Source organism: Lissotriton helveticus, chromosome 3_2 (genome assembly GCF_964261635.1).
Source record: "Lissotriton helveticus chromosome 3_2, aLisHel1.1, whole genome shotgun sequence".
In the NCBI taxonomy this organism is placed as follows: Eukaryota; Metazoa; Chordata; class Amphibia; order Caudata; family Salamandridae; genus Lissotriton; species Lissotriton helveticus.
In genome coordinates this window covers 485,523,797-485,547,086 of record NC_136062.1, presented here as the reverse complement: position 1 = coordinate 485,547,086, position 23,290 = coordinate 485,523,797, and the positions used below count along the sequence as shown (strand labels likewise).

Below are 23,290 nucleotides of genomic sequence, written 5' to 3'. Positions count from 1 at the left end.
TTCTGCACAAGAAGCTTCTCCTCAAGCCGCATCTTCTCACCCTGAAAAATTGAGAAATCAGGCACCCAAACCTCACGGAACTGAACCTAGAGAGTTGGCTCCTTAAGTCATAAGTTTTGGTTAACTAAACTTCCCACCAGAATGAATGAGCACCGTTACAGAAGCCTGTAGACCTACTACCAGCGCATGCTATGCAGCACAATGGAAACTATTTGTCTTTTACTGTTGTAAAAACAGTATTCATCTATTTAATTCTACTATACAAAACATTGTTACTTGTTGCAGTCACAACTTACCTTAAAAATGGACATTAGTCCTTCATGGTACCAGTCATCAAAATAGTTTTGCAGCGTGAATCTTTCTGGATTCACTAAGCTGTGCATATTCCGCAATCTGATGGTTGGGTCCGGAATTGTAGTTTTTTTTCTCTTTTTTTTTTTTTTTTCGTAGCCCAGGTGGGCGTCTACGTCCCACCATTTGGTGTACCTTCGGTGACGTCGGCATGATTCCGGCGGAAGCTCCCACCCTTGGGTGCCATCTTCAGATTCTTTTTTCCGCCGTTGGGTCTGGATCGTCACGTGAAGCTCCAGAAGTTTTGGAGGAGTATAGGAGAAAAATAAGCGAATTTCTTCAGGAAAAAACTCGAAGACCAGGAGATCATCAGAGCCGGGATGACGAAGGAGAAGAACCTCGAGATCTTGGACGTCCGACGGAGAATGCGCACACAGGGGGCCCCCTGAGCGCAGTAATGGACAACACACCATTTAAGTTCTGCCGTAATTGCCACCACAAGTATGCACAGAGAGACCAGCACCCGGTCTGCAACCTCGGTCTGCCTATTGACCACGGGATCAAGGACTGCAACGCCTGCTCAGTCTTTACGCCGAAGACACTGAGGATTCGGGAAAAACAGACGATAGCTCACCACACGATGCAGGGCAAGGCCCCGTCGTTGTACAACCTGGGCCTCTCCACCGACGACTAGGACAACATCGCCAAAGGTCCAGATGTCTCCACGGTCGCAGAGACCGATAAGAAAACGTCAGACAAGGTACGAGAGTCTACGACCCCGAAACCCTCGACAGGGCCTCGAAAACCGGAGGCTGACTCTCGAAAATCAGAGTCTAGAACCTCGAAGAGGGCACCGGCGTCGAAATCTTCGACGACCGAAGCTGCGGTTCCCAAAAAACAGCCCAGCAGATTCTTCGAGAAGGACTCCCAGGCGGCAAAGACCAGTGAAAAACAAAGGTCATCAAAGCAAGCTCCCGAAAAGGGATCCTCTACTTCGAAGGAGCCGAGAGCCGCTTCGACGTCGACTGGACCGACTAAGAGGGCGGCCGAAACGCTCGACGCCGAGCAGGCCGCACAGATTGAGAGAAAGAAAAGAAGACTTGAGGCCGAGATGGAAAACATCATCCAGAGGAAGAAGGACTTCTAAGACAAAATGAAAAGCTTCAGGATCCCCTCGAAGCCCACGACGGTCCTCGAACAGATAGAAGAATACGAGGAGTTCGACGCCAAAGAGCAGCCGAAAACTCCAGAGCCCTCGGAGCAGGGAGAAGAGGAGGACCTCTATTACACAGAGGGTGATTATGGGGACCCGCGTTCAAGCTACGGCTCGGGATCCTCGACGGCTCAGGACCAGGATTGGCAGGACATCGAGGCCGAAAACCCGGAGGAGGCTGTAGAGATACCCCTCGAGGCCTTTGCTGCCAGATGACATTGGGGCCTACTATGAGGTCGTCAAGAAGGCTGCAGCAGCTTATGGAGTCAAATTGGAGGAGGAGAAGGCTAAGGCAGATTTCCTGCTGGAAACCTTGCTCCCTGTTCGCCTGATAGCTCGCCTCACCTCCCAGGAGGTCATACCTATTAGATTGTTGCAATGGTGGATTAATTGACTTTGTTGGCGACACCGCCCTCTTGATCCTTCCCTGTCAATCTTGTTCATCCATAAATCATAATGACTCATATCGATTATACAATGGTATGCTCCACCTTGGATTATGTCTCGCCCACTGGGTACTTTTGTGTTGATTCATGGAGGACCTATGTTTAAATCAGCTCGGTGGATAAAAAGCCCCCAAAGGATTGATGCTTATGGCGCTATATTTCACAGAATATTTCATACTTAATAGGGTTTCATGGACCAGTTTGGGATCGCTGAATGTCAGAACTATACAGTCTCCAAATGATGTCTTATATTCCCTCCCAACCCATGCGACCCTTCTAGCCATCTTAAAGCATCTAAACAGGATATTAGTAAGACTAGTTTTGTTCCCTAGCCAGTGAAGTGACTTATTCCTAAGTTCCCTCCATGTTTCAAGTTTTGTGGCCGATAGAACAGAGACATTTGTCAGGACCACTACATATGGCGTTGCAGCAGGTGGCAGATCAAGGTGGTGTGCATCAGTGAAATTGGATTTATGCCAGGGCTTCTACTCCTGTTAGTATCACGGACCTCATATATGGGATTAAGTGTCAAGATGCGCATGTCCCTTTTTCTTGTTTGCTATATTACTGGGGCCTGATTCCCTAGTATCTACTTGTGGCTGTTCTGCTATTGATGTCAGTTTGGGAAGAGTAATATGTGGACCTGTAGTTACTGTGTCCTGTGTTTTTGGCTGTAGTTGTTCCCTATATTCGCAGAGTTTTTCGCCTTAACTGCGTCCTCCAGGTTTGTCAATCTATTTGCTAGGGCCTGTATTGCTTCTCCCAGGGTGCAGCCTAGTGTATCTATACCTTTGGTAAGATTTTCTATAGCCACTATGCTGCGCTCGGATAATGTAGGCAGAGTCATTTTCCCAGGGTTTTTATTACTCTTGCGGGCATATAATTTATTTGGGAGTTGTTTCCCTTTTAGGTTTTTTGCAATCGGACGCTCTTTATTCGGGCATGTGAGGCTAATGCTAGAATTTAAGGTGGAATTGCAATCGCCCTCGGTACTAGCCGGGTTCCTAGCACGTTTAGTGGGAGGTCGTGTTTCTTCCTCTGATAAGGTCCCTTCTATAACATCTGCTATCTGATTTATACACCCATTACGTGTGTTCTTACTCGGGTTGTTCTCAGGTGTAGGAGTATCCAGATTCTGAGCAGATGTACTTGGCTCTAGGTGATTACACTTCCCCTTTGCCAAGGTCTCTTCGACAGTGTTAATCTGTTTTTCAATGACACCCATAGCCCCCACAAGGTATGATCAAAGTGGCGTTTGACACCCAGTTTGTGCCTCTGTAAGTCCCTTTAGGTCCAATTAGCTTTCTTTTGTTCATCCTCCTGCCCCTATCCCCTCCTCCACCCTCCTCCCCCCTCAACCCTCCTCTCCCCCTCACACCCCTCCCCCCTCCTCTGCTGATCACCCGGTGTCACCCGTGTGCTGCTTACTTTGCCAAGAAGATCAAGATGTACAGTTTCTCCGGCTGATTTTAGGGAGTGTGCCCAGCCCAGCCTTCTCGGGGCTACGACGGACAGGCCCGGGCTTGGCCCCGTTCCCGTAAAGTACTACAGTTGGCTCTGCCTCCTCCTCCTCTCCTCTCGCGGGACCGTGCTGCCTTCTGGATGTTGGAGTAGGCAGTGCGCGGTCCGCGGCTACTGAGGGGGAGAGGCCACAGGCAGGGAAGGACCCGACCAGGATTCAGCAACAAAACAGAGTCCCCCACGGGCACAGACCTCCTCTGTAGCAACGTGAACCAGGAAATACAGGCTAGAGAATTAACGGCCATTGAGAGTATATGGTGATGGGAGTTTGTCATCATGAGCTCCACAGCACCATAATGGCTACACTGAAGACTGAGAAGTTTGGTATCAAACTTCTCAGCACATTAAACCCACACTGATGCCAGTGTGGGATTTAATGTAAAATGTATGACAGAGGGCATCTTGGAGATGTGCCCTGAAACTCGACCAACTCCCGGAGTCGGTAGCCTCGGCCGCCTGAGTGGCGGCCGAAGCTACCACCCCCAGACATGTTTCTGGACCTCTGGGTCGAGGACTTGCTGCTTGCGGGTTTCCTGAACCCGTGCACATCCTGGGACGAGGCGCCATGCCTCCTCCCCCAGGATGGGCAGGGTTCACGAAGGAGAAGCTTAAAAGGCATACCGCGTTTTTGAGCCTCTCCAGACCACTTGCTGCACTCAGGAACTGGTCCTCACTAATTCCACCCCCCACTTTGGGCGGGGGACCCGGCAGGAAAAACAAAGTGAGGAAGAGAAGTGTGCCCACCTCTGCCAACTCCACCCCTACAGCCGGGGAGGCTAGGTGAAGCACAACCTCTAGTCCCCGCCATCTTGAAGTTGTGGGGACCCAGCTAACCAGGGACAGGATCCTGACACCCCTCCCACTGGAGAGTGGCGGTATAGGGGGTGTACCCACCCCAGGGAAGGGACCCATTGGTCCCTGACCTCTACCTACCTGTAACTCCCCTAAATTTAGTATTTAGGGGCACCCTGAACCTTCCTTACTCAGATCCCGGCTCCAAAACTACAAGAACAACAAGAATAAAGACCTGCCGTGCTGCTGCTAACAAGAGGACGACACCAACTGACTTGGCCCCAGCTCTACCGGCTTGTCAACCCACGGACCTGCTCCTGCTAAACCCCGGCATCTCCAGTGGTCAGCAATCTCAAAAACCCCAGAGGACCGGACTGCCTTGCTTAGCTAAAGACTGGGACTCCCACGAGCAGTGGCTCTGCTCAGACATCTGCAGCTTCTGGTGCCAACCAAGAACTGCAAATCCAACACACTCTGCACCTGCCGAGCCTGTGTTCGAGTGAACAAAGACCAAAAGGACAACCCACTGGCGACTGTGACCAAGAATCCAGCACCCAAGGACTCCCCTCGACGCTCATAAAGACACCCCGGTGCCCCATGGTCCTCTGTGCCCAAATCCTGGGTGTCTACCCCACCTGCAGCTTCCCAACTTACCCCAGCAGTGGTGGTCGCACCTGAAGAATCACTGTCCCCGAGCCTGCAGCCTTTGTTCGTCTCGTAGCTTTCCCATTAAAATCCATTGGGTGCCTGACGGCCTAAAGCACTGTGCACCCAGTGTTGCTGGGAGTACATCAAGTGTTCTGTTCGACTTCCCCACTTGCCCTGAGTAAGTGACCAGGAGCTTCCCTCCCACAGCCGTATGACCTGCCTGCTAGCAGCCACCAACCAAAGGCCCCCTACCCCCCATAGGCCAACAGTGGGCCTACTCTCTATGCACCCGTCTGCCCCTGTGCCGCTGATGGTGTAACTACAGCACAAACCTGAACGTGGGAGACCCCTGAGTCTTGCCCTGGAACCTTAACTCTGCCAGCGGAGTACTTACCTGAAAGCAGATAACTTGCATTTTTCCTGAGTTTTGAAACTTTGAAATATCACAAAAAATCATCCAATAAACGAAATTACTCACCTGTTACCAGTAGAGACCCCAGTGCTCTAGTTGGGTACCCAGCACTGGCCAGAATGTGATAACTGTAATTTTCCGATAACCTGATTTTCCTCCATAGGATAACACTGCCTGGTTTTTACCAGAAATTCTTCCAAGTGTCCATTGCAACATACAAAGATTTCTTAATCACCTGTTTAACAAAAACGATTTCCTTCAACTGTTTTCAGGAGTTAATCAGGGCTGAATGCAGGGCCCAGCCTTGAGTAAGGAAAATGTTTGTAAAGTAAATTACATTGCAGTTTGCTTAAAAATCCCATTGAGCTCAGTGTTATAATTGTGTTAAGTTTGTGTTGCCAATTGCAACCCTTATATCTTTTTGCATTCAGGTCTATTGCTCATTGAAAGTATTCAACTATAGCCTCTCATGTTAAAGTATTTTTTATGCCAACCTGTGGTTCTAACAATTGGCCTAGAGTTTAGTTTGTGTGTGTGTGAGACCATTTGCTGACTGTGTACATCAAATGCTTTACACGGTCCTCTGATGCTGCCTTACTGCCCGACCAAGCTACCACTTTAGAAGAGTACGGTTCTATCTAACTTTAACCTCTGCCAAACCTCTGGGGACTGCTGGACTTTGTTCACACTGTACCTTACTTTGGTGCAGTATGTACAGAGCCACTTTCTTACACATTACCTACAATGGTTGGAAGCACATAGTGTTTCTTAGATACCCCTCACACACACCAAAAGGGCCCTTGGTGTCATGGTTCATCATAGGGGTCTTCGCGCCCCGCTGCGGGACACGCCGTGCTGCGACATACGAATACGCGGGAGCACTGGTATCAGACTGTGTGGTGTCGGAATGAGTGAGTGGAAGCGTCGGGTGTGAGTGAAGGTGGGTTAAAAAATACCTAGCTCCTGTGGAGTAGATTTTAATATTCTGTGGAGCTGATATTATTAAAGTGGGTCTGAAGTGTTGCTTCAATGTGCAAAGCCTCCTGTGTGTGTCAACATGTTTCGAAGCGTACTACTTCTTCTGGACAGGTTAACAGATCCCTTCTGCTCTCACATAACTCTTTTGACAATGTCAATTGTTATAAAAGTGGTATAGATACAGGTAGTGAATGCTACGTGATAAAGACAGACTTGTCTCAATTAATATACAATACCAAAAGGAATATCCTAAAGGGTAATTTGTTGTATGAAAAGACAATGTCTCATGAGCCTTTAAACGAGGGGGACAAGTGCCTGTATTTGCACCAGGACACTGCCTGACACGAACGTCTCCTCCTCGTGGCTCCGTTCAAACCAAACACCAGTATTTTCAGTGAAGCCATCGTGTAGCTGGTGAACTCGTAGGCATATGAGCCCAGCACATATTCCTAAGATAGCAACCCTATTCATTTGTACCATCTAGTAATTGAATTAGACCGCACAGGGCATATCTGCTCCTGCAGCTATGCCCTCACATGTAATATAATGTACCATGCCTTAAGTCTACAAGGTCTGTTGTAGGGGTGACTTAGATATATAACATACAGTGACTTTGGCATGGCACACAGTGTCATGTGGTGTTTTCACTCATGGTTTGCACTACGATGCAGTCTGCATGCAAGTTGTGCCCCTTGCAGTGGCTTAAGGCATGCTCCAGCCCTTGGGGACAATCTTTAGGACCTAGGAGCACCATTTTCTAGTGACTTGACAGAGTGCTAAATTCTTGCCAATCTGTTAACAATTGAACGTCCTTTTTACAGAAAAGAATACTGGCACTGGAGCCTGGTTAGCAGGTTTCAGTGCACTGTCCAGAGTCTGAAAGCCAGCATCTGGTAGTTAAAGCTGGGGTGGGTGGGGCATATTTGCAAATTAGTCAAATTTCCTACTGTTTGGTCATTGCCACCATGTGGAGCCACCCTTCCCCAGCTGAGATTGCGCATTTAGTATTTTTCTCTTTATACTTAGGCATGTTTAGGTCGAACCTGGAGCCAGCACGCATGCTCTGTTCTGTGAAACTTATTGTAGAGGAGTAGGTGAATAGAAGCTCCGCCAACAATGCCATGGTCTGTCTTAAATGCTAAATTCGTCAATAGGCTTGGTACTACCTCCTTAGTACCGCCTCCTCTTCATTTGTCATCTCCCATAGCAACTGGCCCATTTGCTTCGGTTATTGCATAGTATGTGTTATTTAGACTGGGAGCACTATTTTCTTTAATGACGTTCTCCTACTGCAGGCAAGACATACTTTGGTGCCTTCCTTACTCTTCCCCCAGTTGTCGTGCCTTCTAAACCCCCCCCCGGCTTCCCTCCAATCTTTGTGCCTTCTCCCCCCGCCCTCCTTCCCGTTGTCTGTGCCTTCTCGTCCTCCCTTTGTCCATGCCTTCCCCCTCTCCTCCCTCCCGTTGTCCGTGCCATCTCTCTTTCGCTGTTGTGCCTTCGCTCGCCTGCCCTCCCTTCCGTTGTGGTGAAGCCTACCATTTGCAATGCAATATTGCATTGTAAAAGCTTGTTTGTTTTCGTACATCTGCAGGCAGTGGGTGTTTATTTTCCGTTGCTGGTGTTCTTTCTTTGCCTTCGGACTTGATACTGCTATCTAAAAACAATTTGTTTATTTTTCAGTTGAAGGAACTGGAGGAAGAGTGGGTGAAGCTGCCTCCGACCGCTGCAAAGCAGACCCGCTTTCTGCGCTCCCAGCAAGACTTGAAAGCCAAGTTTGAGCAACAGCAGGCAGCTGGCGGTGATGCAGATGCAGGTAAGTCAGTTCACTGTGGTCATAATTAATGCTTTGGAGCAGCTACAAGTATTTTACCAACAGGATTTAATGTAGTCTTCGTTTATGTTTTAACTCATTAGCAACACTACTTGAATGGCAAATTAGCAGCATGTAAAGCTTTGACATCTGTATGTATTGGCGTTTGTGTTGATTACAGTATTTAACGTGGACCTAAGCTTATGGGTAACAGGGAGCACTTTGCATCTAGAACTGTACGGCGTTGAATATCTTGGGAGCCAAGATGGTGTGGGTGGAGGGAAAATGACAAGCAGTAAAGTACCTCCGCATTAAAAATGAAGTTAAGAAAACCTCCAATAGAGCAAGAATGGACGAAGCAGGTGAAACATGCAGTACATTACAGCTAAATCTTGGCTAAGGATGCTTGGCAAGAGGACTCGTTCATGGTGCTGGAATTATTTACAGTTTTTGGATTTTCTGTGAAGGGTGTAGGAACCTGCCTCCTTTTTGTATAGTCACCCCCAGGCTTTTGACTGATGCTGCTAATTTATCGAATTTAAGTGCACTGATGCCTGCTGATCTGACCTCTCAGCCATTGCTGTGCCCCTAAAATGTATGTTGAATTGGCTGTACCCAATTGGAAATGGCTAACTTAACTTTAAGTCCTTAGCACATGGTATCCAGGGGATGTAAGTTGGAAGAGTACCCGAGGGCTTGCAGCACAGGTTGTGCGACTCTGGAGGTCCCACAATTAGAGTCCCCAAATCTGGCAGAGCAGTCGTGCACTGATAGCCGGACTTTGCCATTGCAAGCAATGGTAAAGCCACTACTTCTCCTGTTACATCTGTGCAAATCACCACTCTGGCAGGCCTACAGAGTCCGAAGACTGAGAGCAACATAGGACCTGGGCAGGGCATGTAGTTTACCTGTCCGACAGCAAACTTGTAAAGATTCTGTTTTTACTGTGGAAAGAATTGGTCGCCCAATTGGGGAAGTATAGGAATACACACCCCTTAACTGTGCTAACCCTTTGACGGTAAAACCAAAGTCTGCACTCCCAAGGTATCAAACGTTTTATATTAAGCCTAACTTTAATCTGAAGTCTAAACTAATCTAACTTGTTGCAGTGTGCAGCTTTTGCATAGCTGTCTTCTCTAAAACCTGTGTGCCTATCGGGCATATATTGAGCCTGTTTCATGAGATGGCTTTCTGCCCTTCCACAGAGAAGTGAAATCCACTCACGGGAAAAACAAAGAGGGATTGCAGGCCCAGGAGGTGTTACCTCCTGCCTGGAGGAGGCCATGTGGGGGATATCCCCAAAAGGCAGGCCTTTGTCACACTAGGGAGAATGGCTGCCCCATTGTTTAGGCACAGAATAACACGGGTAGCAAAGAGGAAACCAGTTGCGAACCTGTTTTCCTCAGGGGCATAGTCCTGATGTATCCACACTCCTGGGGTAGGCTAGAGAGGTCTGATCACCAAGAGAGGGGTCTTACCATCTTGGGAGTCTGCAGAATGGTGCATCCTCGGATAGCCAGATGACATAATGTGAGAAAGTGCCCTCTTTCTGCATGGTTGCCCCCACTTTTTGCTGATGTGCTTTGACAGAGTGTGCCCTGGGCTCCTGCTAATCCGGTGCCCAAGGCCAATGTTTCCCTAAAACTGCATGGACGCCTAAACCCAATTGCCATCTTTGGCCACAGGTCAGCTTCTGGTAAATGGTACCACAATGGCTACACTGAGAAGCTTCCCGCCTTTGAGCTTCCCCAGGCCACTTGCTGCTTTAACCAACTGGTTCCCACTGGTTCTGACCCTCCACTTTGGGCAGGAGAACCGGTGGGAAAACTAGTAAGGAAGAGGTGTGCCCACCTCTGTCGACTCTGCCCATCAGGTGGGGTAGAATAGGTGAAGCACAACTCAGTTAATGCATCTTGCAGATGGACGAACCCAGCCAATCAGGAAAAGGCTTGGCCCCCCTCTCCCCCTCTCCCCCCCCCCCCCCCCAACACTGGAGGGTGGCATAATAGGGGGTGTACCTCCCCAGAGAAGGGACCAATTAGTCCCAACCTTTTTACCTACCTGTAACGCCCCTAAATCTAGTATTTAGTGGCACCCGGGAACCTTGCTTCCTTATCCAAGAATCCAGTAGAAGAAAATGGCTGAACAGCCGTTCCGAAGCTAACAAGAGGAGGACCCCTCCCGGTCTGTCCCCACCTTGAACCTGCAGAAGCGAAACTCTGGTGTGTCCAGCAGCCTCCAGCACCCCGAGACCTGCCCTGCCTTCAACAGAAAAGACAGTCCCCCATGAAAACCATATTTGTTCAACACACTCTAGGTCCGCCAAAGTTCGCAACTCTGCACCACACGCCACGGCCAGAGTTAGAGTAGTCCACCACCAAGAGGAGGTCTCCCCGGCGATCCTGCCCGAGATCCGGTGACCCATGACCTGCCTCCAGCTGACAACTGTAGCCTCAAACCGGAAGGTCCCCCCCGGCCCATCGCGACCAGGAGCTGGTAAGAAGATCCACCTATAAAGGGCACCCCTGCACTAGACTTTCCACGGCCTTGGTGGCCCAACCGACGGTGCCTAACCAACCCCCAGCATCCCAAATTACCTATCGAAGTGGGGTTCTCACCCAGAAGACCTTCGTCCCTGAGCCTGCAGTGTGTTTGCAAACCAGAGACTCCCCTTTTGTACTGGCCTAAACCCCCATTTGCTCTGAGCTGAAGTCTAGGAGCTTTGCTCCCACAACCCAGTGGCATGTTCATCAGCAGCCACCAGCCAGAGCTCCCCTGTCCGCCATTGGATAACATTGGGCCCATCAGTCTGCACCAGGCCACCCTTGTGCCGCTTAGTGTGCAACAAGAGTGCATCCTTGACCCTGGGGGATCCCTGAGTCTAACCCTAGAATACAAACACTCACAACAAAGTACGGTTTCTAAGTGTGGAAACTGTAACTAATTAACATCACTTTTACTTACCTGTTTACAGGCAATGTCCCAGTGCAGTATCCAGGTATACTACACTTTTCAAGAAAAGTAATTAGTTGACATTCTACTAAAAAGACTATGTAAAGTATATGTTCGGTATATCAAAAACATTGTATTACAAGTAGCTCTACTGTAAGCAAATCAAAGTGCATATATAATTGCAATTAAAACTGACAAACTGCATTCCTACTGTCAAGTCTTTATTGCTTACCTGTGCTAGGCTTGCTTAGTTCTAGAAATTAAAATAACTAAAAATATTTTTATACAAACTCAATTGGTCAGAAGTTCAGTCTTTTAGTGTGTTATCATTTGCTGACTGAGTGTGTACAACAAATGCTTAACACTACCCTCTGATACAGCATTACTGCTCGATCACACTACAACAGAGTAAGGGGTTATCTACTTTTACCTCTGCCTTCCTTTGGGGTTCCACTGGACTCTGTGCACACTATAACTCACTTTGGTATAGTATATACAGAGCCAGCTTCCTACAGTGCCCGACACTGATTTTGCTCCTGGACACCCTTCTGGTGGTGTATTTTTTGTATTGCTTTGTCCCTTCCCCTGCCCCCTCCCCCTGCTTGCTGGTCCTAACCACCAAAGTTTGACCCCTCAACAGGTTTACTTTCCTACAAGAAGTATGGCTGTAGACACCCCAAGTTGTCTTTGAAAAGCAATTCACCGGACTATGATATTGACCTCTGTACTTGGCTGCCCCGTGCCGCCGTTAGTGCAGTTTTGGTACTCACCTGACCTTTGCCGTATTTTGGTCCTGAAGACTGGAATTGTAAGTGCATTACTTAACGTGATATTATTATTCCTATAGTATAACATTGAACTGTTCTAAAAATATTATCAATTTTTCAAAGTGAATAGTATTTTCATTTAAAAACGTACTTGCCTTTGTATGTATTTTATTTTAAGACCAAGAAATTAGCAAAGCCTGTTCTGGGGGCTTCTTAACTTTGTGGAAGGCTTACCTCGTTTTCTTAAGGGATAGTAGGGGGTTTGGCGATGGGCAACAAGTTGCTTGAGAAGTGGGCATCTGAGCGTATTCATGCCGCCTATGGAATCTTATCACCACCTTCCTCCTATTAAAAGGTACTTCTTATAATTGACTTGTTTATTGGTGCCTGGCTTCAAGTACTATCCATCTTTCTTCTGTGCTAGGAGGGGATGAGGACGATGAAGCAGTGCCTCAAGTGGACGCCTATGAACTGTTGAGTGCTGTCGAGATTCTCTCCAAACTACCCAAAGACTTCTATGACAAAATTGTAAGTAAATGAGCCATGTTTGGGGCTTTAAAAAAGCTGTTTCATAGCTCAGGGGTTGCTTTTTTAGGGACCTAGTGCTTTCTATTTAAGCTACTGGCTAGTAATGTGACTTTATGCCTTTTCTTGTGTGCTCCTAGGAATAACCAGCATTGGCAATGAAAATAAGTCTCTAGTTTGAGAAGTCTTTACCTGGCTACACCTTTCAGCCATGCTGTACAGCATCCCCGATGTTAGGCAGGAAGGCCAATGAAGAAAAGAAATCCTATTACATCACTTTGTAGGTGCCTGCACCTACAAAATGCCACAGCCACCTTTTTTTCTTTTTCATTCACTGATCCCCCCACATCGCTCGCACAGATATACATGCACCCACCTACTCACTCAAGGCTCATGCAGCCTCTCAGACCCACCCAAGCACTCACCCTCCCAGTCACAAACGCACTAAGACACTAATGCATGCACCCATTCACTCAGTCTTATGCTCTCACTCGCAGAGCCAGTGAGCTGCTCATACACCCATACAGTGACTCACACAGCCACTGAAAGACCCACTCAGACTTATGCATCCAGTTATACTCCCTCATTTACCCACGCAGTGTCACACTCACATAACCACGCACCCACTGACAACCCCTCACGCTGCCAGTCATAGACCCACTGAGCTACTCATGCACTCACAAATCACTCACGCTCCCATGCACTCACCTATTTAGACACCCACTTAAACACTTCTGCATCAACTCACAGATCCAGCCAGCTGTATACTTACTTACAAATGTGCAAAGGCACTCATGCACTTACTCACAGATTGATTGAGACTTACACAACCAAATAAGACCCCTTGTGACACTGATTCACCCACTCGTAGATGTAGGGACAGTCACGCATTTAGTTACAGAAGTATCGTCTCGCAGATCCCCTCAAATACTTAGACAGTGAATAGGATACTTAGTGATGCAGACAGTCTTAGTTTACACTAAAAGATGCGCACAGTGGAGAGGTGTGGCTCACTGGTTAGAGGCGGCAGACCTGTAAGCAGAGAACGGCCCGGGACCAGGGTTCAATTCCCGACGCGGCAGGGTCTTGGACCAGGGTCAACGGACTCGATAATTCTCGCCTCAGTGCCTACTCTAACCAGGGAACACACTCGGTAACTCTGGGCATTAAGCTTGCCTCATCTCTACAACGGCCCCCCACAGATGCCGGGGATGCCTGGTTTCACCCTGGAGATACCCAGAAAGGAACCATCTCACAGGGAAAACCAGGACGGGTTCCCCAGCGGTCTACAGCGCCAGGACACTCTGGTAGAGTAACAGTGCGCTTTACAAGTATCCCACATTTACATTTACCGTTATAGAGATATTAAGGGAGTTCTACACGTGATATAATACAGTAGTTCAACGTGAAGTAGGGTTCAAACTCAGTATTTAAATACGTTACTACACATAAATGTGTGCAAATGTTTTTTAAAGAAGCTCAACTAGCTGTGAGTTATGTGCCCCCACCACCTCTGCATCAACCCCAGCAAACCACCACAGTGTCGACAGACTCCCAGAGACTCTTAAAACCAGTGTCAGGCCCACCACTGCCTTCCGACAAAGGTTGGTACTGATTACCTATTTCAGATATGCCAGTCTCTGTGCCGGAAATTTCCTCAAATCGGACTGTTGCCTTAGACATGAGTAGACCGTTGGAACTGAAACCTTCGACTTCAAACATAAGCCAATATCTGCACCAAAGCCAGCTACCGCAGAGCCTAAGCCTTTTGGCATTAAAACCTTCGGGATCAAAGCCAAAAGAAATTCCACCCCCAAACCAGCACGTGAGGTGGCGATTGTGTAATCATTAGTCTAAAAACTACAAGAGGAATGTGAGAAGTTGGCCTGCTATATGATCACTATTCTAGTGAGCACCTTGCACCAGTCCAAACAACCCTTATGGTGATGGTTGTAAAGTCAACATTCTAGACCAGCTATCCTAGTGGTAGCATGGACAAAGCAGTCTTAGGCTAAAACTTCAGAGAGCATGTGAAGCCAGCTGTTTTACCATATATAATCCCTTGAATACCAAATGAAAGGACACCACACAAGGTATATATCACATATATATGTATTTATTACTAACACATCCCCCTCTGTACTCTTTGAGACCAGAGTTCGAGATACAGCACAAGTTACTCAATAAGCATACTATAAGTTGCACAAATACAATTCTGCCGTAGGGGCCTAACACACCATATACTAAAGAAGTGGTATAAGAACCACTTCAGGAAAGGTGAATAGGCCTAGGGCTTAGAGAAACGCTGGGGCTACACAGGACAACCAAAGGATTGGAAGGAGGCGGCCCACAGGACGCGTGTGCAGTGTTTAAGCACACACGCGGGTTTCCATAGAAAGTTAATGGGAACGTAACGTTTACAAACTAGTTGATTTAGGACACTTTGTTGAGGATTGCGAGGAAACAGTTAGATTAGGACACTTGGATAGTTATTACCCACGAGAGCACCGGAGTACTCGAGTTACCTCACCCACAGGAGACGGGTGCATAGGTGTGTAGTGTCTGGTTTCTTCGTCGAATCCTATGGAGAGCTGCAAGAAGATGGTGCAGGCGACCAGTAGGAAGATGTCTGGGTGGATCGAAGTCATGAATAACCTGAAAGCAGAGGGGACAGAGTCTGGGTCACTAGCCACTGACCAGGATGGAACCAGGAAGGAACCAGACAATGTCTGGAGCAATCAGGTGAAGATGCGAAGCTTGTCTCTGCAGCCACGTGGACCAAGAGGCGTCGACGACGCACAGGAGCTGGATACGGACTGTCCCAGGAAGGAGCTTGCTGTTGGCGATGTCAGCTTCCGGATTGAAGTCAACACGCCTTGGCAAAGGCAACACACACAGAAAGGGAAGATAGGCTTCTGTTCAGACCAGCAAGGTCTGGGGAGCTTCCCCTTTACAGGAAATATGAGCAAGCCCAGAGCAACCAGGCAAGCTGTGGAAAATCAAAATGGAGTCTTCAAGATAGCCACTAGCCAACGGGCTAGCAACCGTGTAGACGTGTCGAGGAGAATTGCAGGCACAGGCCCCACGCGGCACTCGTGGAGTGTGGAGGGCTGAGCTTCAGTGCACTTATGGCTTGGGTCTGGGGCTTCTCAAGTCCCAATGCACAACTTCGAGGACGCCTCATAAGCTGCACAGTTTTTAGCAAAGAGCAAAATGGCCAAGTGTCCGGTCCAACGTCTCTCGTGTCCGTCACAGGTCTCAGCTTTGCTGGGGGTGTGGGTCGGTGTCGGAGAAGTCTGGAAGTCCAGTCCTGTGAAGCAGAGTCGGCGGGATCCTTCAGGAGTGTCGACAAAGCAAACCGGCAATTCGCTAGGTGGTGCCTGTTTGCACAGGGTGGTCACTCCTTGACCACAAGGGAGATTCTTCAGTCTTCTAGTTGCAGTAGAATGTCGAAGGTCCAGAGTTTCGGTTCAGAGTTTCAGTTCAGGATAATCTAAAGTCTCTAGACTAAGCTCCTACCTATATACTGATTTAGGGGGCTGGATTGCCTGCTAGGTCCCTCCTATGGGTGGGACCAGGGAAGGGGGTAGTTACACCCCTTTGCCCCAGTATTGGAACTTTCATAGATTCCCATGCTTTGTATCATTCCCCGTCGTCGGAATGGGAGCCTCGGTAGTATCACAACCTTAGAAACAAAAGAGAAAACTAGGCCTAGATCTCATTTTGTATCCTATCACCCTCTTTGTGTAAAAGAGACCAAACTTTTGTCAGGACCAATCAGAGCAGCCTCACCCCATAGAACCTTCCTGAGAGAGCTCAGAGCCTCAGATTTTTCTACCGCACGTTGTGCTAGGGAGTCTCCACTGAGCTCTGCTCAGTTTTCTCATTCTTACTAGTTATTTCTTCAACTTTTCAACTACAATCAAGACATGTCTGACAAGGAGAAGAAGGCCTTATTCAGGTCCTGTGCGTCTTGTGGAAAAAAGTGACTTTTTGTAGAAGATGTTTTTTTTTAAACAATGGAGTTAGGTCCTGGGACATACAGTGGGTTGGACCTTTAATATAATGTGAAATGCAAAAATACCCCCTGTATCATTTCTTTTATGGCTCTACGTTTAAGCAACACAAACTAGTCTCAATATAGTTTGTGAGGTATTATTTTTTTATACCTTTGTTTTATTATTTTTCAGATCTTTTTCAATTTCATTACTATCTGAGAAAACACACTATAACAAACAAATACATCACAATTCAACATACATATTTACAATAACAAATTACATCTATATACAACCAGCAGATCAAATCAAATTGTCTTTTCGACAGACATTCAATAAGGTTAGAGTTATTCAATAACACTAGTGACAATGCCATACAGCATTTACCTGGACAGTCCACTACTTATGAACCAATATCATTAAATAAAGAATACATAAAACCAAAAAATGTATTTTGTGTTTAGAAAAAAGAACAAAAACAGAAATTTCACTGGAGACCACAAATTAATTTCTTGGTCAACTGGACATTCAAGGTGAATATTTTTCAAATGCCGACGCGTTCCAAACCCTGTCACTTCAGTTATTGGGTTCTCATCAGGGCTCTTTCCTTTAAAGTTGTCTGTGGGATATACGAAAAAGAGCTTTGTTTTAATCTTTGACTACCCTAATAGGTTTCCCATTTGCTTTTGCCTTCTTACTGTTACAATTTACCTGACTTCCAGCCTTTGCCGGTCCACGGGCTCCCTTAGTAGGTAATCGTTCAGCTTACATGCCCCCTAGAACACAAGTGGTCAAAGTAAGCCCTCGTTATTAAAACGAATAGGTCAGTCATCCAAATGCTTCAGCTCATCCTAGACGTACCTGGGGGTGTCTTCAAATTAGTGTGGACACCTTCTGGTACTTGTTCTGTGCTTGGGCTGTTGTTGATTATCAACGTTTTATTGACGTTTTTATGAAACAACCTGCAAGCCACAATACGAAATTTTAGTCCCCTTGTCGTATTTTTAAAATTGCTGCGCTCGCCGGCAGAAAGGCATACCTGTCTCTCCAAAGGGGTGAATACGTCGTTCTTCACCTTCACACTTTGTGGACTGGAATTACTCTCTCGCGTCCTTCAGGGCCATCATTCTAGCTTTCCTGTATGTGAAAAGACGGGCGTTTGTTTAAAATGTCCCGTATTTCAAGTAACTAACACACTTTAGCCCGCGACTCCGTGTCGGCATCTTACCTGTTTGTTTCGAGCTCCGGGTTCCACTCGGCCATCTTTCAGTGTGTTTTTATGCTCATTAGTTTCCTGGAAAAGGGCGGCGGCCATCTTACAGTGTAGTTTGCCATGTTTTTAGAAAAACAATCTTTATAATCTTGATATTTCAGATAGAGTATTTAGCCCAGTCATGGCGCTATCGAATTTTAAAATTAGATAGGCTTCTTTTTTCAACAGTATTTTTTCCACATCAGTGCTTCTTTGTCGGTGATCGGTTGTGAACAATACAGACCATCTGAAGTCATTTTCTCCGTGTTGTTTGTCAATAAAGTGATCGACCATTGGGGCAGATACGACTTTATTTTTGATTCTTGATCGGTGCTGGGTTATTCGCACATTTATTTGGTGGGTGGTTTTGCCTATATATAACTTTAGGCAAGGACATACAATGCTGTACACAACATTGCGTGTTCGACAGTTAGAGAACCCAACATGTTTCCATTTCACATTTTTGTGCTGAAACTCTTTGCCCTCAATTGTACTGACACATGACACGCAATTTCCACACTTATGGTGGCCTTCGGTGGGTTTCATCCCCCATTGTGACAATAGGTCACTTCTCAATTTGGGTAAGGCTATGTCTGCCCGAATCACTTGTTGGCCAATACTTAAGTGTGGAAATTGCGTGTCATGTGTCAGTACAATGTACAGCATTGTATGTCCTTGCCTAAAGTTATATATAGGCAAAACCACCCAGCAAATAAATGTGCGAATAACCCAGCACCGATCAAGAATCAAAAATAAAGTCGTATCTTAGATTGTTTTTCTAAAAACATGGCAAACTACACTGTAAGATGGCCGCCGCCCTTTTCCAGGAAACTAATGAGCATAAAAACACACTGAAAGATGGCCGCCACACCTAGCGTCTGACCGAGTGGAACCCGGAGCTCCAAACAAACAGGTAAGATGCCGACACGGAGTCGCGGGCTAAAGTGTGTTAGTTACTTGAAATACGGGACATTTTAAACAAACGCCCGTCTTTTCACATACAGGAAAGCTAGAATGATGGCCCTGAAGGGCGCGAGAGAGTAATTCCAGTCCACAAAGTGTGAAGGTGAAGAACGACGTATTCACCCCTTTGGAGAGACAGGTATGCCTTTCTGCCGGCGAGCGCAGCAATTTTAAAAATACGACAAGGGGACTAAAATTTCGTATTGTGGCTTGCAGGTTGTTTCATAAAAACGTCAATAAAACGTTGATAATCAACAACAGCCCAAGCACAGAACAAGTACCAGAAGGTGTCCACACTAATTTGAAGACACCCCCAGGTACGTCTAGGATGAGCTGAAGCATTTGGATGACTGACCTATTCGTTTTAATAACGAGGGCTTACTTTGACCACTTGTGTTGTAGGGGGCATGTAAGCTGAATGATTACCTACTAAGGGAGCCCGTGGACCGGCAAAGGCTGGAAGTCAGGTAAATTGTAACAGTAAGAAGGCAAAAGCAAATGGGAAACCTATTAGGGTAGTCAAAGATTAAAACAAAGCTCTTTTTCGTATATCCCACAGACAACTTTAAAGGAAAGAGCCCTGATGAGAACCCAATAACTGAAGTGACAGGGTTTGAAACGCGTCGGCATTTGAAAAATATTCACCTTGAATGTCCAGTTGACCAAGAAATTAATTTGTGGTCTCCAGTGAAATTTCTGTTTATGTTCTTTTTTCTAAACACAAAATACATTTTTTGGTTTTATGTATTCTTTATTTAATGATATTGGTTCATAAGTAGTGGACTGTCCAGGTAAATGCTGTATGGCATTGTCACTAGTGTTATTGAATAACTCTAACCTTATTGAATGTCTGTCGAAAAGACAATTTGATTTGATCTGCTGGTTGTATATAGATGTAATTTGTTATTGTAAATATGTATGTTGAATTGTGATGTATTTGTTTGTTATAGTGTGTTTTCTCAGATAGTAATGAAATTGAAAAAGATCTGAAAAATAATCAAACAAAAAGGTATAAATAAATAATACCTCACAAACTATATTGAGACTAGTTTGTGTTGCTTAAACGTAGAGCCATAAAAGAAATGATACAGGGGGTATTTTTGCATTTCACATTTTTGTAGAAGATGAGCATGAAAGCTGTATCTATTGCTTATACCCGGACCACAAGGCCACTGACTGCAAGATTTGTAGAACCTTCTCTAAAAAAACACTTCGAGACAGAGAGGGCCGGCTTTTGACCTGGCTTCAGAAAATGAAGACTCGGAAGGAGGTGCTCTCATCAGATGAAGAGGATTCAACATCTCTGGCTTCCTCTCACAGATCCAAGAAGAGGGGTAGATCTCCTCCTTCAGCCGAGCCCCCTATCAAGGCCCCTCATAAGATCTCTGACAGGTCTGAGAGGGCTAGTCCCATTAAATCTCCTCACGGAAGTGAAAAGGAGAGGCAGGGACAGGCTGCTGGATTGGTTACAGCCACTAAGGACAAAAGGGAGGTTTCTATCACTTCTCTGTCCAAAAAGGAAAAGACTGGTGAAAAATACTCTTCAGTCAATCCAGGGACCATGCCTGAGAGAAAACAGCGTCCGTCGACGACAAAAACATCAGGTACGTCAACGACGATTGCTTCTATGAAAATTTGCACTGTTTCCTTGGCTCCGTCGACTGGATAGTCTTCTGTAGCGGCTTCGAGGTCCACTGTGCCATCGACGATACCGTCGACGACTGCCGCACCGTCGACTACTGCTCCGTCAACGAGGTCGTCGACGGGTCAAACTGCAATTTCCTACACAGAAGCTGAAAATTACACCTGAAATGACGTCTCCAAGGCGAGTTTCGTCGCTTCCACCAACAATGCTTCTGGATGACGAGTCGGATGAGGAGGAGGATGATGGAGGCCATTATGGGGATGCCTACAGTCCCTCAGATTTAAATGTGAAATTGCAAGAGGCCGACACGGAGGAATATTATTATGAACATGCATATGACCAACAGGTGCATCACTATGTTCCTCGGGAGCGACGTCCACCAGGTTTAGGACAGGACATGGTGGCCATGCCAGCCTCTCTAGCCTCTGATCTACAGATGATGCTGCAGGACTATAGAACCAGGTTTCCTTCGGAACCTTCAATCCAGCCTGCACAACCTCCACCTCAGGTGTTGCCGCAAGCGCAACCAGTTGTTGTACTGCCTCCTTCGCAAGTGGTGCCTCTCACGCCACCGCCACGCCAACAGTCCTTTCCCGGACATCGGATCCCGAGCACGCCAATACCGTTCAGCAGGATACCTCTTCTGATGATGAAGTACAAGTGGATCCATTGACTGATCCATTGCAGGACCCAGACTTGGATCCCGGTGACAGTGGACTCCAGGATCCAGATGCAACTGGTCGAGATATTTCTGTTTCCCCTCCAGTCGATATAGGGGGGTTCCATAACCTCATGGAGAGAGCGTGAAAGAGGTTTGGACTACCAATTACAAGGCAACAGTCTGAATGTTTCCTGTATGACTTCAAAGAACAATGCAGAAAATCAGTCAAATCCATTCCCATAATTGAGCATGTGTGGGAGGAAGGGATCAAAATCATGCAAAATCCGGCCACGTTTTTCCCGGTTCTTCCCAGGCTGGAAAAGAAATATAAGACTCCGGAAGGCAGTCCAGCTTGTCTCCTTGGGCAGCCGAAGCCTGATTCGGTGATCTCACAGGCTGTCAAAGCAAATCCAAAAACCCATCAACGCCTTTGACTACGCCTCCGGACAAGGACGGTAGGCGCCTGGATAACGTGGGAAAGAGGTTTTCTTCCTTGGCAAGCTTGCTTGAGCGGCAAATGCTCTCGCCTTTCTAGGCAGATACGATCGCCAGATGTGGTGTGACATGGAGTCATTTGTGGAACAACTGCCTGACTCCGCGAGGGAAGAGGCCAGGAGAGTCCTGATGGAGGGAGAAAAATCATCCTCCGAAGTAATCGACTGTGCTATGTATATAGCTTCCACGGCTTTTCGTGCCTTAGCAGGGTCAGCAGTGCTACGCCGTCAGGGCTGGTTGAGAGCCACCTGGTTTCGTCAGGAGGTCCAAAATAAAATCTTGGACCTCCCATTTGATGGGGAGATGCTTTTTGGTAAACATGTTTGTTGGACCCGGCCTCGTGGCGTGGTTCACCTCTGTCCCTCCACACCCTGTGAGCGTAGGCCTGTACCCCGAGTCCCCTGCGCGGCCACCCCGTTAGTGTAGCCTGCAACCCGAGCCTGGTCGTCCTACCCAGTGACGCCTAGATCCCCCGAGAACCGTGACCAGGCCTGCCTTTCCCGCTCCTCGCCTGGCTCCGAGCGCCTAACCATACATGCCCCACAAGGTTCGGACGCCATCTTCCCTTCCTGTCATCCCCGTCTCCCTGGGCCGAGCGTGACCCCGGCCCCAGCGAAGCCCAGACTCCAAAGGCGCGCCAGTCCCGGCTGGGGGGGGGTAAAGGGCTCCCAAGTGAGATAAGCCAGGGAGTTTCGATGGCACCTCCGGCCTCCCCTGAGGGGCTGGTTTCTGTCACACCTTTGGCCCTCCCCTGTGGGCCAGGTTCAATCACCCCTCTGGCCTCCCCGAGGGCTGGCTCCAGACCCGCTGGGCGTCTGGGAATTCCCGGACCCATCTTTCAAAGGGATCAAAGAGCCAACCGCCGGACCTCGCCAACGACCAGCCCCCAGGGCCGGAGACCTCTGCCTGCGAGGGTCCGGAGATCAAAGAGTAGAAGGACTATAACTGGGGCCGCCTGATAACTAGCGGGCAGTCGTATCTTGGACCTGAAGCCTGCTGATCTGATCGCGGCTGACCCTAAGAAGACTCATCTGGAACCTCTGAGCCCTGCTGACGCTGTCGCGGCTCCTTCTCCGCCTTAAGGAACTGAACCATCCGAGCCCTGCTGACGCTGTCGCCGCTCTCACGAACCCCTCCCGATCGAGCCCTGCTGACCTCGTCGCGGCTCGAGGAGTACTCTGGCCCGGCTGGACCAGCGAGACCACCATCACGACCCAGCCGACTCGACGAAGGTGAGGCAACCAGTACGACCACCATCCCGTACCCCCCGGCTCGAGGATTGAGAGCTGTGCGTAGGGTACCCCTCGTACTGACCCAGAGACTAAAAGACTGTCCCGCTTCCCGAATCCTCAGAGACTTTGTGGTCCTGTGGCCACTGTGTATATAAGAGTGCTTCCTTCGTTATTTGCTTATATAAAGAACTTGTTCCTAAAATCCAACGGTGTAGTGTCTGTTCGTAGTGTGGTGTGGGCTCCGTGTGTACGATCCCAGACCCAAAGTCCTCCCCGGTGAGGACCTCACAATCAAGACTCGGCAAGTTCTGTGGGAGAGGTGGATCTTGGGGTGTCTGGGTGAGCAGAACCTGGCCCTCGGAGATTGCCCCTTCCAACATTGGTGGCAGCGTCGCGATAAGAACCTACGTCTAGGGATCGTACAGCACTGACACACTACCCAAACGAAGAACAACAATGAGCATCACGAGCGACAAGACCACCTTCCAGATGGAGCTTCTGGGAGACTATTCACACCGTGAGCTCAAGCAATTCTGCAAAGATCTCCATATCCCGTCAACGGGATTAAACACCAAAGAGGACTTCCAACAAGCTCTAACAGCCTGGGTGGAGACCGGAGCCCAACCTCCAGCACCGACGGAAGCCGATGGAGGGGTAGCACCCCTGATCGGAACCCATGCCCCAGAGCA

The 23,290-nt window shown here is 47.8% G+C and overlaps 1 protein-coding gene across 6 annotated transcripts in view; it reads left to right on the top strand.

Annotated features, from left to right (window-relative positions):
* Window positions 1-23,290, top strand: part of CKAP5 (cytoskeleton associated protein 5) — a 722,261-nt gene that overhangs the window by 104,063 nt on the left and 594,908 nt on the right. For all 6 annotated transcript variants that reach the window (XM_078684427.1, XM_078684424.1, XM_078684429.1 and 3 more), the window contains exons 6-7: window positions 7,982-8,114; window positions 12,255-12,358. In XM_078684427.1, coding sequence (XP_078540553.1) covers window positions 7,982-8,114; window positions 12,255-12,358 — 237 coding nt within the window. The remainder of the gene's footprint in view (window positions 1-7,981; window positions 8,115-12,254; window positions 12,359-23,290) is intronic.